This window comes from Lathamus discolor, chromosome 5, assembly GCF_037157495.1.
Source record: "Lathamus discolor isolate bLatDis1 chromosome 5, bLatDis1.hap1, whole genome shotgun sequence".
Lineage (NCBI taxonomy): Eukaryota > Metazoa > Chordata > Aves > Psittaciformes > Psittacidae > Lathamus > Lathamus discolor.
The window spans coordinates 117,217,442-117,229,964 of record NC_088888.1 but is presented as its reverse complement, the minus strand read 5'-3'; the positions used below and the strand labels follow the sequence as shown (position 1 = coordinate 117,229,964).

At 37.5% G+C, this 12,523-nt stretch overlaps 1 protein-coding gene across 7 annotated transcripts in view; it reads right to left on the bottom strand.

The window, feature by feature from the left end:
* Positions 1-12,523, bottom strand: part of KIF16B (kinesin family member 16B) — a 147,507-nt gene that overhangs the window by 41,664 nt on the left and 93,320 nt on the right. For 2 of the 7 annotated variants that reach the window (XM_065682300.1, XM_065682302.1), the window contains 4 exons: positions 12,291-12,461; positions 11,356-11,461; positions 10,714-10,764; positions 5,197-9,717 (listed from right to left, as the gene is read on the bottom strand). In XM_065682300.1, coding sequence (XP_065538372.1) covers positions 7,537-9,717; positions 10,714-10,764; positions 11,356-11,461; positions 12,291-12,461 — 2,509 coding nt within the window. In that variant the 3' untranslated portion in view covers positions 5,197-7,536. Of the gene's footprint in view, positions 1-3,398; positions 3,569-5,196; positions 9,718-10,713; positions 10,765-11,355; positions 11,462-12,290; positions 12,462-12,523 lie in introns of those variants that run through there. The other 5 variants (XM_065682303.1, XM_065682304.1, XM_065682305.1 and 2 more) reach the window with 5 other exon arrangements.

The window sequence follows — 12,523 nt, the reverse complement described above, 5'->3', positions numbered from 1 at the left end:
TGTTTAGACCTGATTAAGTTACTACTGTTCCATCATGTCTTTAAAGACAACAATAAAACTATCATTCAAATGGAAGGGTTTTTGGAAACATAATCTATTCATACTGAATACTTAGCAGCAGACCAGCACAAACAGCTCCATGACATCTTTTGCTCTAAAAGGAGAAGGTGCTATCTTAAGTGTAACACAGCATGCATTTGTTTCCATTTTGAATTCGCTCCAATAGGCTCTCCTGGGACTCACTCAACATCTTAAAGTAGGATCTGTATCCAGTGAAAGAAACCAAGTGGACAGACCATCTTGCTGGCCTGACATCAAATATTATATATGTCTAGATGCTGAAGCTGCACTAAAAGAAAGTATTTTTGGATGGTATGTTAGGGTTGAAAGACTTATGAGCTTTCTGCGATGCTGCCAAGAAAAGTGCAACTCACTCTCTTTTGGCATACAAAGGAAATAGTCTTTACTATTGCATGTCATAAGAAGAAATGTGCATGTTGGTTTTATTTAGAAATTTATTAGATTTGTTCCTCTACACAGCAATATGCCAGGATTTAACTGCAATGACTAGAAACATCTGCTGAAGAAAACACTTCTGAGATGCCTAGGACTCAAAACTTTGGGAACTGTCTTACAATTCTACTCAATCATCCCTTGTCTCTTTGTCAGATTTCCAACTGCTGTTACATGCAAACAGGTCAGCCACTCATTTTCTCCAAGAGCAAGAGCAGCATGGATGTAGAAGGCTTATTTGAGACATAGCAAAGGACATGAGATAAACCATACCTCAGCCCTCCCCTAAGTCTGACGCATTCTGAGGAGATCACCTGAAAATAAACCTGAATAAAGTAATACTGAAACTGGGAATTATTTCAATAACTTGACATTGTATCGTGACCCATAAGGAAGAGATGAAATAGAATCATAGAATAGTTAGGGTTGGAAAGGACCTTAAGATCATCCACTTCCAACCCCCCTGCCATGGGCAGGGACACCTCACACTAAACCATACCACCCAGGGCTTTTTCCAACCTGGCCTTGAACACTGCCAGGGATGGAGCATTCACAACCTCCCTGGGCAGCCCATTCCAGTGCCTCACCACCCTTACAGTAACAAACTTCCTCCTTATATCCAATCTAAACTTCCCCTGTTTAAGTTTTAACCCATTACCCCTTGTCCTGTCATTACAGTCCCTGATGAAGAGTCTCTCCCCAGCATCCCTATAGGCCCCCTTCAGATAAATAGATACAAGTTCTCTCCTTCCTGACATGTCTTCCTATTTTCCTGATGTTTTGGGGGGGAGAGGTGGAGAAAAGACGGGGAGGAAATCACTATTCCATGTATTCTGATTTCTCACAGAATAACCGTAGCAGCAGCTGAAGATTAATACAGATCAAAGCAGAGCTGAGAGCTCTGCAGGGGGAAGGCTTAAAATACAGAAGTTTGTGGAAAGTCTGTGGATTGTAGCTTGGAGCCAAATCCAAAAGCAGCAAAAGCAGCCCACTGTGACACACAGAGACCTGGAGAGAAAGGTAAGACCATAAACAGTTGATTGATTTGTGTAAGGGAATAACGATAAGAAGCAACCCAAACACTGCCAAACTAAGGTCCATAGGAGCTTCAGTAAAATATTTAGTGCTCTAATGAAGTTGAAAGCAGTGAAACATAATTATTAAAGTGATACCCCTTTCCCTACCCCATGCGTCATCCATTTCTTTGCTTTGAACTTCATCAAAGCAGTTATTTAAGCAGCACTTTCTTTATGAGGCAGCCTAGAGATGACACAGGAGAGAGATAAAAGATTGTAGTGGCTAGTATGTTAGAACACCCATTCCATACACGTTGCTCTTAGCTAGAGCATCTGTCCATTCCATGCTGTTACTGAGGCTAGTTAGCAAGTCTTGCTTCTCACAGAAACAAAATACAAGCAACAGAATGCTGGTGCCTAGTTTGATATGTATCTGTATCTCTCCTTATATATATCCTCCTGTTCCTTACCGGTTATGACTCCCACCCCCCCTTTCAACACTTTTCTTGTACTACATTTCCTTCCAGGTCAGTCCAAGTCTTTATGCACGTACTTTTTTAAGTGCTCCTTCATCCTAAGATCTTGCAGATGCTTACATGTGTTTTAGGGATGAGGAGAGAATACTTGAAAGAGAAATCCACCAACTTACTAATAAGAGAAAATATCTTTTTACTTTTTCTACTTTCACTAACCATTACCCAGTTTAGTTAAATCCCATGTGTTGAAAATGGTTGTAAAGTACAACAATCCTTGGGGAAGTTTCATATGCATTTAACTCTTCTCTCAGCACCTCTTTGGCTCTGGGCTTTTGCTGGCCCGAGGAAATTCAGTTCAAGGTTCAAAAGGTAAAGGGAAGTATCCCATCCATAAAGTGTGCAGCACATTTCAAGATGAAAATTGAATTAGCACAGAGCTAAGATCGCCCATCTTAATAAAAGCCTTTGTAAAAGAGAATGTGAGCATAGCTACAAAATGGTCCTTCACACCATGAGGGCAGGTCACTCATCCAACTTTCACCAGCTAATGAAGCATCTGGCAGCACATTCAGTGAAGGTGGCTGCCAACTCTGTCTCTGATGCCATGTACGTCAGTTATCCTACATGTCCACATGCACTGGGAACACATTTCCAATTAGACTTCACATCTTGCTTTGAAAAAACACTGGCTTAGTACCAGAGGAAACAAAATGAATATGCATCTTTTTCAGCATTTCTGCACAGATCAACTGAGGAAGCCACTAGAATGGAGGAGAAACAGTTTGGAAAAGTGAGACCTTGGAAATGCAGCATGGGAGGAATCAGAACAACAAAATGAGCCGGCAAGGAATCAAGTCTATGTTGTGGATATGTGTAAAATACTTTGATTATGCTTTCATTATTATGGGTAACTATTTCAAGTCTAATCATTTGTATACCTGACACTGACATCTCGATAAAGGGCTTCGCTTCAACCAATATGCATTTAATCCTCATTTCTGCAACACTTTCAACTGAATTATTTGACTTCGGATCTGGAACTGCTCACCCCAAGAATCTGACCACCAACCTCCTGTGTACAATCAATCCACTTAGACAACAGAAAGAGAACCAAAAATTGCACTTCGTGAACAAAAAATACAATTCGATGGGGTCCGTAAGGTGATTTCTGGAACCTGCAGATTCTCTGGTATGTTTCCAGCTGCTTTTTCTATCTTCACTAACTGTGATGCTGACAGTGAACACCAACAGTTGGACAGAGCAAACCAGCAATGACTAAACAAAAGGCATTCATCTATTAATACTGTTACTATGATGCTACCATTGTACAAATGCAAGCAATGTGTGTACAGAGACTCCCGACATTAAGGAGAAGCAACTGAAAAGCACTTACCTTTATTTCAAACTCATAGTGTTCATCCTTTCCCTGTCCACACAGGACATAGCGTGGAATACTAATTTTAATAGGGTCCTTTAGGTCATCTGGATTTGCTCCCAGTGAACGACACACCATCCGCTTTCATGTGCATACCAAATAGGAAGAACAAAGGAAAACCAAAATCACTACATAAGGAAAAAGAGAAAAGAACTTCACTGAAAATGAGAAAATTTCTTCTTGGCCAGAAAAGCAGGGAAAGAGAGGATGGAGGAGGCAGAAATAACTTCTAAAATGAAGGAATTATTTGAAAACAAAGTGGTTCTCCTTTTATAAGCCAGCCCCAGCATTTTTTTTTTGCATGAAAAAAGGAAGGTGAAGTGTCCTCAAAAACACTGTTTCTTCTTTGAAAAGGCATTTTCAGCTTAGATATCAAAACCAAGGGAAAGCAGAAGACTTTGTGCTAACCCTCTTAAATATATATATATATTAATCAAGCCTTCACAGTCAGCTATGGTTTTTTATGTCTTTATATAAGAAACGTGTTTATAATATCATGCATAGCTGCAGGGGATCTAAGCAAATCAGAAAGCTCTTAGGTTTTAAAAATCCAAACTCATTTTATAATTAAATAAGGTATAAATAGCATAGCAATCCACTGTCAGAACAGCTTCCTACTATTTTCTTGATATCACATCTAATTAACAGAACACTCAACTATGATAAATTTGTATGGTCTGGACAAAATGATCTAAACAGGTATCTGTAATGAGGGCACATTCCATGGACTAACAGCCAGATGGAATCTGTAACTCTGAGTTATGTCAAAAATAATATATTTTTGCAACTGAAAAGATTAATGCTTTGCAGTGACTGTGTCCAAAAGGAGCATTAAGCATTTACAGTGAAGAAGTACAGAAATTGCCTTGTCGGAAGTCCTCCGCTTTCTCAATTGAACATATTTGGTCTGAAAACTTTAATGAACTTGTACTTAAAAAGTAACAGTACCATGACAAGTGTAAGTTAACAATAACCAAAAAAAGATTGAATACTCTCACTTCAAAGACTTGACCATGTTACATATTTGTATTTAACGAAGCTATCCATCACTTGATCTGTAACTCTATTCTCAACATTCATTTTCAGTCCTTTAGCAGCTACCATAAGGCATGTTGCTTAGTCAAAACTCTTCTGTCTTGACCAACATTATCTCCAAATGTGAATATGGGTCATATTTCTGCTCATCAACACTTGGGTTCTTTGTAGCAATTCCTGGTGATTTCCAGTACACATGATACTGTGTAGGAGCTGGAGAAAAGTCTGAAACTCATTCATAAATGCCTCTCAATGCTGTGTGTTTCAGAGAGCTTTTTGGCATCTTCACCTGGCTCTCAAGAAGGAGAGGCTGTTATTTCATTACCAGTCAATTACAAATGCCAATCTCATTTCCCTTAACATGAGCATTAGTGAAAAAGAAAAGACAAGGCAAGTGAATTTTAGTTTCAATTAACTGACTTTATCTAGAAAATGTTTTCCACAAACTTCCTTTTTTTTTTGTGAAAAAATAAGAAAGTTTGTATTTGAATGGGAAAATATTTTTAGAGACCTCTATTTACACAATAAATACTTTCCCTTCTCCATTTTGCCCTTCTTTCACTTCTCCTCACTTTACTGGCTTTTCAGCAAAAACCCATTTCTGGAGCGTAGAAATGTAAGCAATTCTTTCCTTGGGGGAAAAGAGGAGTTCACTGCCTTGACAACAATGTCATCTGTTTTAAAACAGCAATAAAACCATAAACGCACTCTTAAAGCCACCTCTGTCAACAAGTAATTTATTGGCAGTCATTTGCAGAGAACTTTTACAAACACCTAATAGTCTGAGAGGAAAATAATCTCAAGTGCTGTGAAAAACATGCCCTAATACATTAAATAATGGTTTGATATTCATAAACATTGATTATTACGTTATATGTAATTTACAGTAGAATTAAAGCCATCGCTGTGAAGTTTGGGTTTGTTGTTGGTTTTTTTTTCCCTATAAAAGTGCAGCATATTCATGGATCTAGATTTGAAAGCACACACAAAAGAGGAAAACCATGTTATCAGGAACACAACATTTAACTTTGGAGTATACTCTGAAAAGGAGCAAGTTGCAGTAATCGCCTTCCTTTAACAGTCTTGATTAAGACAGTCTTCCCAGATAGCACCGCTCAATGTTAACTTTCAGCAAGGCTCAGAGGAAATGCCTTTGTGATTTCAATGAAGGAGCCACTCCTGAACTGGACTGACACGATGTTACACTCAAACTCATAACTAGTCTGGCTACCCCATGTTCTGAGAGGTATTTCTGTATACTTATTTTGTTAAAAACTAAAACCATACTTCAAAATAATGTGACACATTTTGCTCATCTTTGGATTCCATTAAGGTAGTAGAAAATATTGTTACAATCAAAAAACCCCTTATAATTCTCTACCCAAACCAACATTCATCCTTCCAGACACAACTTCCTCATCCAATGCAAGTTATTTCTTTTTAAATCCCACGTGAGTTACATTATCATGTCTTAACATATGGTAAGAACAAATGGGAAATGTTCTTAAACTAGTAGAGAGACTGGAGTCTAACTCTGTCTAGTAGAAGATTTCACCTCTACTGGCAATATGCTTACACAATTTAGAATTTCAGATTAGATACCACTGTTTTTTCTGCCAAGGACCATCTTCCTCAAATAAGGCAGATGGCACATTGAAGCAACAGGATTTAAAAGGTATTCAGCTCCCTTTACAAGGGAAGAAGCAAAAGATGGGATACCACAGCTTATTAATTATTTGAACACATGACATTGATGACTGGCAAAGAATAACCTTGTACATAAAGGCATGCCTCAACTAATGGAAATATTTTACTAATGATCGATTGTTTCATTATTTCTTGGAAGGTAATATTAAAGAAACCATCAGATGCAATTTCATGGCACCAACAACCCCATTAGTAAGCAAGCAAAAATAGAGAAAAGTCATGCCAAGCCCATTGTATGGAGAGAACTCTAGAGTTACTTCATCAGGCAGTATCCCCAGTTGCTAACTATCCATTTAACAGCATGAGAAACACATACACATGTGAACTCCAAAGCATTTGTATTACTACAAGTATAGTGACATGACCAACAGTTAAAATGCTATTTAAAGCACAAGTAATGTCTGCTTACACCCTTTAAAGAGTTTCTTTTTCACATCACATTTTCCCAGCATCAAGGGAATATAAAGACTTACTCTATCGTGGATGAGTACAAGTTAACCATTTGGACAAAATAAACAGGAATTACTTAAAGCCATGTATTATTTCCCTTCAAGAAAAGGAGGTGAGGGGGAAATCTAAAAGGAGTATTGGATGTTCTTGGACATTCTCTGCATTTTTTTTTTTTTTGTTCTATTTCACTGATTCCACACAGCCTATGCTCTCTTAGCCTTGGGCAAAGAGGGCAAACCCAGGAGAAAAGAGATATGGTAAATCCATCAATTCCTGGTAACTCAGCCAACAAGCCTTTTGCACTTGTGAGAAATTTTAATGCAAGAGTGAATTAATCCTTAAAAGCAAAACTCTGAAACAGAAAGGAGTTGCCAATGCTATTCTTTCCAAAATTGTAAGTCCAAAAGCTATAAACATCCTCAGTATTAATAGCATACAATGAATGTAAGATAAAAATAGTATTTTGAATGTTTTGAAATACTGAAATCAAGGGTGTGAAGTAAGTGAGAAGCATGAGAAACAAAGATACTCAGAAAGATTAAGGAAAAGGTCATCAAGGAGGAACACAGAAGACATTAATGAAGACAGATAGTACATGGAGGGAGCCAGAAAACAGAGCCAAAATGGAAATCAGGGCACCACTGTAATTATAATTTTGATCCACCTACCACATAAGATAGAAATATTTAGTTTCCTCACTTTCCCAAGGAAATGTATGTACAGTGTATCAAAGACCCACAAAAAGCAAGCAGTCAAGTAGTAATTATTTTTGCTAAGATGTGTGTATCCACCCTACGGTATTCCCTTCCCGGCCCAAAGGACTCTTTTGCCTATTGATTAAAAAAGAAAAATTATCAATATTCATTAGCCTCTTATTCTGAATGTATCTAAACGTATTTGGATTTCAACACCTAGTCAGATGCATAATTAGCCAAATGGCTTCTTCACTTGAACTGAATGTTAATTTCCAGACTTCCGAAGGGATATGCAAACTGCTTTGACGAATTGATGGGATGACTGTCAGTTGAGTATTTACTTCTTTTTCACAGTATTTAGAAAAATCAATTCCTGAATCAGATCCAACCTTGCTCTTTCTAGAAAACACAAGTTCAAGTTTTGTGAAGTTCTCTTTGTCTGGCAAAACTACACATCGGATATCATTCAAGCTGCACAGCTGAAGCCTGTCAAATTGTGATTCCTGGCTTGAAGCATCCAAAATGTTAGGTGCAGGATAAAAGACATCACTTTCCCTTAAGAGACCTATATGAGTAGTTGTAAGAACAAGAGATCTATACACAGGCTGCTTATCACAGTCTACTTTCACAGAGGTATACAGCAGTACATGAATATCACCTAATGAAGGTTTACTATTTCCCATATTTTCATGGAGTAAGTAAACTAGATCAACTAATTCAGTTCTAAATTTACAGGACAATCGTACTCCATTTGAAAAAACTAAGTCATTTACATCTGATGTCCAGTCAAGCGAAATCCGCATCAAATCATCTTTTAGGAGCTGGTGATTTAAATAAACAGCATCATCCATTGCAGAAATTGAAATGCTCATTATGTCATGGCAAATTCTTTGAGTGAAGTGTTTGTTATAGGTAAATATTGTGAGTAAATCATCTTCAGCAGAGCATAGAAGATTAATATTCTGTCCAGCAAAGCCAACTTGAATCTCCTTTACAGTGATGATGGGAACCTCACGGAACATTGCCAAGGAACTGTGGTAAACGTCTTGTTCAACTGATGAAACCACAACATACAGAACAGAGCTAAACAAAAGCAAGCAAGCAGGTTCTGGTTCAGTTTTTTTACAACTGCCAACAGCAAGCCAATATATACCTTTCAGCTCCTCCATTCTAATACAAATTTGAGGTAAGGCACAGGTCAAAAATTCCAGCATTTCTTCCAGAGAACAGACCTGAAGCTTCAAAAAGACATCAGGAAAATGCACAAATTTCTGCCTTAACACAAGACTGTTTTCCAGCTCCTCGTTTTTACAACAGCATACAAGTCCTTCAGAGGGCTTTCTTGCACAGGCGTCAGAGATTTCCGTTCTTGCACACATTGTGATAGCCTCTTGCACGGCGGATTCAGGCTGAGCAACATTTTCAGTATGAGATTTGGCATCATCAGTAGAGGGGGACACATCTTGATTCACATCTGACTTAAAGAATACATTTACTTGCAAGTTTCTTATAAATGGCAGATTTTTCACTAATGATACTGCTTGTGCACATCTCTCACTTCTGTCACACAAACTTCCTAACTCTTTAATTGGTTTAGAAACCACTGTAGTGTTGAGCAGCTGACTACTGGTATCTTTGTAAAGGCAGGAAAGCTTGCTGAAAAGATATCCTAAACTGTAAGTGCGTTCTGGTCTCACATCAAAACAAGAAGCTGTTGACTTAAACGACATCAAATCAGAGGCTTCTTGTGTTGGAAGCTGAGAATTACTATACTGGTCTACAGTTGTCGGGTGCACTGTCTTAAATGGACTGTTTTCTTTACAAGTTATTATTTCTGAATGCACATTAGACTGTGAAGAGAGAAGGCATGATGTGCTGTTAAAGCCAGCCTGCTCATTAGCACCCATTAAGGATCCTACAGGAGACAGCTGTTTCAAGTGGGAACACTCAGATTCAGTTCTTGAGCTGTCACAATCCGGAGAAGTAATTATTTTATCATCAAAATGATGGAAATGTTCAACCTTGCAGAGTGAATAAGCCACATTATTTAAGTCATGACTTTGTAAAGAAGTAGATAAAACATTCTGATAAGGAACATTTTTACTCTTTGAAGCATTAATATTTTTAGAGTGAATTAAACTACTTTCAGTGTCATGATGACAAGCAAAGCTCTCCTGCTCTGAATTACTCCTCTCATTCTCAAATGCCTTCTCTGATGTAAAAGGGGAGGAGATTCTTCCAGAACTGGAAAATAAATCCCACATCTCTGTATATGCCTTCTGTCTTTTATGGTCTCTTACTCCTTTGTTTTCTCCAAAAAAGTTGGAAGCACAAATAGCATCTTTAGACAGAAATGGAAAGCCATAATGTGGCTGCCACTGTTGACTTTTCTGTTAAAAATTTCAAAAGAAGAAAACAGAAACGCTTTTATAAAACCTGATTTGAACATTTCTTAAATCAAGGATTGATTTTGATTAGATTTGTACAATCATTCAAAACTGATACAATCATTGTACAATCTCTCAAAACCGGAGAGAGAAAATTCATCAGAAGTGATTGAGGTCTGATTCAGGAATGCTTGATCTTCCCAGCTCACCACTGCTTTTTCTTTTACAGTATCCATTTCACTTGGTTTATATTTTCTGTACTTGAAAAACACAGGAAAGTCAAAGGGTGACACAGAAATTTAGAAACGCTTTAGTAGTTTCCACACATGCACAAAAAACTAATCCTGTACTATCCACGACAGTGTAAGAAGTCCAACACCGTTCCAAAATAACAGTGTAAAAGCCCAAAAAAGTTCAAATTAGAGGTGTTGCAACCCTGCTACTATTAAGGTTTAAATCCATAAAGGTACTTAGGATTTACACACCAAGACAAGTAATTAACCATGTTTCAAGCAAAAGTTAGGCAACCAAATCTGGTGGGAGGGGTCTAAGCCTTGGTCTAAAAATACACATATGAATCCTCCACGACAAAGGCAAACTTACCCGCCGCTGCTTGCTAATATTACAGACACACTCATAGTTCATTGTGACTCAAAAATGTGAAGTGTTATTCTGAATTCAGACAATCTCTCCTCACTAAATGCTTTTATCCTCTAAAAATCAGGAAAGGGATACTGTTCCAAATTAAGAATTGTGACAAAACAAGGAAGAAAGATCCACAATAACACCACACCTTCCAAATAAAGAAAAAGCTATGCCAAATCTGAAAAAAAAAAACCAAATCAATTCCAGCTGACAAAATGCATTGCTGCCTCTTTAAGCCATTAATCTTGCCTGTGAATTCAAAATTCTAATTATGCAGCTAAACATTAAGAAACTTAATTACAGGGCATGCCATAATTGAAGACAACCATTTCATTCTGACAAATTATGACCTACCTCATACTTCAGCTTGCGTTGAAGAGTGCCATTATTAAGCCTCTCATTATCCTAAGAACAAAAAAAGTACAGGTAATTATTAAAAAGAGTGCCTTTCTTGTGTAAGTTCATTTAAAAGTACTCATAGTAAGAGACATTCTTTTTAATAGCCACAAATAACTATTTTCTTCTTAATATTTATTAAACCACTAGCTTAGAAGTCAATCAACCCAGTCTTTGGATTGATTAGATTACCAGTTCTTAAACAAGCATTTGCTTGCAAGTATACACAATTACTGTTCTTCTCGGATGGAATTTTATCACGGTATTTTACAGACATAAAATAAAGATATTTGTTTTATCTGCAAGCTTTCTATTGCCATTTACACACAGTTTCCTGCAAAAATAAATAAAGAAAAAAATAACAACATAAAACAGCCACTAGGGGAAATAAAGGCTATCAAATCTAAAACTGATGGGACTGGGACCAGATGATCATTAAGGTCCCTTCCAACCCAAACCATTCTATGACTCTATGATCCCTGATTTACTGGCTGGTTGGTAAATCAAATTCAAGTAAGTATAGGCAAAGATGAAAACTACTGAACAACAATATCGAACGAGGTGCATGGAAGACAGGATCTCCTACCCATCTCTGCTCACCTTTAAACTTTCTGTAGACCAGGATAGGCTAACATCATTATCCTCAGCTTTATGATGAATATTCTGGAGCCTTCTCTGCACTTCTTGTTCAATAAAGGCATTTATCCTTCAAGGTATAGCGGGGAGAAGGGGGGGAAGTATATTGTTAGATAAAAATCAAGAAAGGCTAAAGGGCTCTCTGAAATGCTTACGAACCCTATATCCTGCACGAGTCTTAATTAGCAGGCTTAACGTTAGACCAGTTTTATCCCTCCTTATGGAATATGGACTTTTGAGCAAGTGTTCAGTTAACAGGCAAAGGTTAATGACTTGTTATCACAATTTAATGGGCCACAGGTTAAGCCACTACTATGCATACAGCTGTACATACAAGTGGCGTTGAGGGTTAAAGCACAGAAGAAGAATAGAAGACTGAGGTGGCAACTTTAGTCACTTAATGGTTTGCTTTTATCACTTTTATCACGGCAACTTGGACTAACAAAGGTCTGGTCTTCAAACAGAAGAAATGTTCCAAGAGTTGATACTAACAACTTCATGTATAAGCGTAAAAAGAACAGATATTAAATAGATTTTAAGTGATACCAGGCTATTAAAAAAGGCTGAAGGCAATTTAATTTACTTTGTTGCTTTAAGCATATATAGAGCAATACCATATAGGCAGGTAACTAACTGTAAACATGACACAAATCTAAACACATTTTATCCTAAAGTTTTCCAACCCTCTATTCTAAACCAATCGGCACAGGAGCAACAGATCAGGCTGTTGGTTATTTAAAGTAAAATAGAGCAAATGAATTTTATTTCCAGACTAGTTAAGTACAATTACAGTATTTAATTAATAACCAACCCTGGCAGAACAATCTTTCAGGATATTTCTTTTCTAAAGCTATTGTCTGCATTCCTACCAAAGCAGTGCAGAAATGCTGGTTACCTACCTATCATCAACTAGCGGTGCAGGAGGTGGCTGTGGCCTTGTTGGAGTGGTAGGGGAGGTGGTGTGGGAGAGTCTCTCTTCTAATGTGCCATGATTTCCTTTCTGACCACCATCACCCTCATATATTTTTTGCTTCAGCTGCTGGATTTCCTGGTCCAGGCTATAAAGAGATCTTAAAATGTAATTTGCTTTGATTTAGAGTTGATTCCCATAGTTCTTACGCGAAGTACTGTA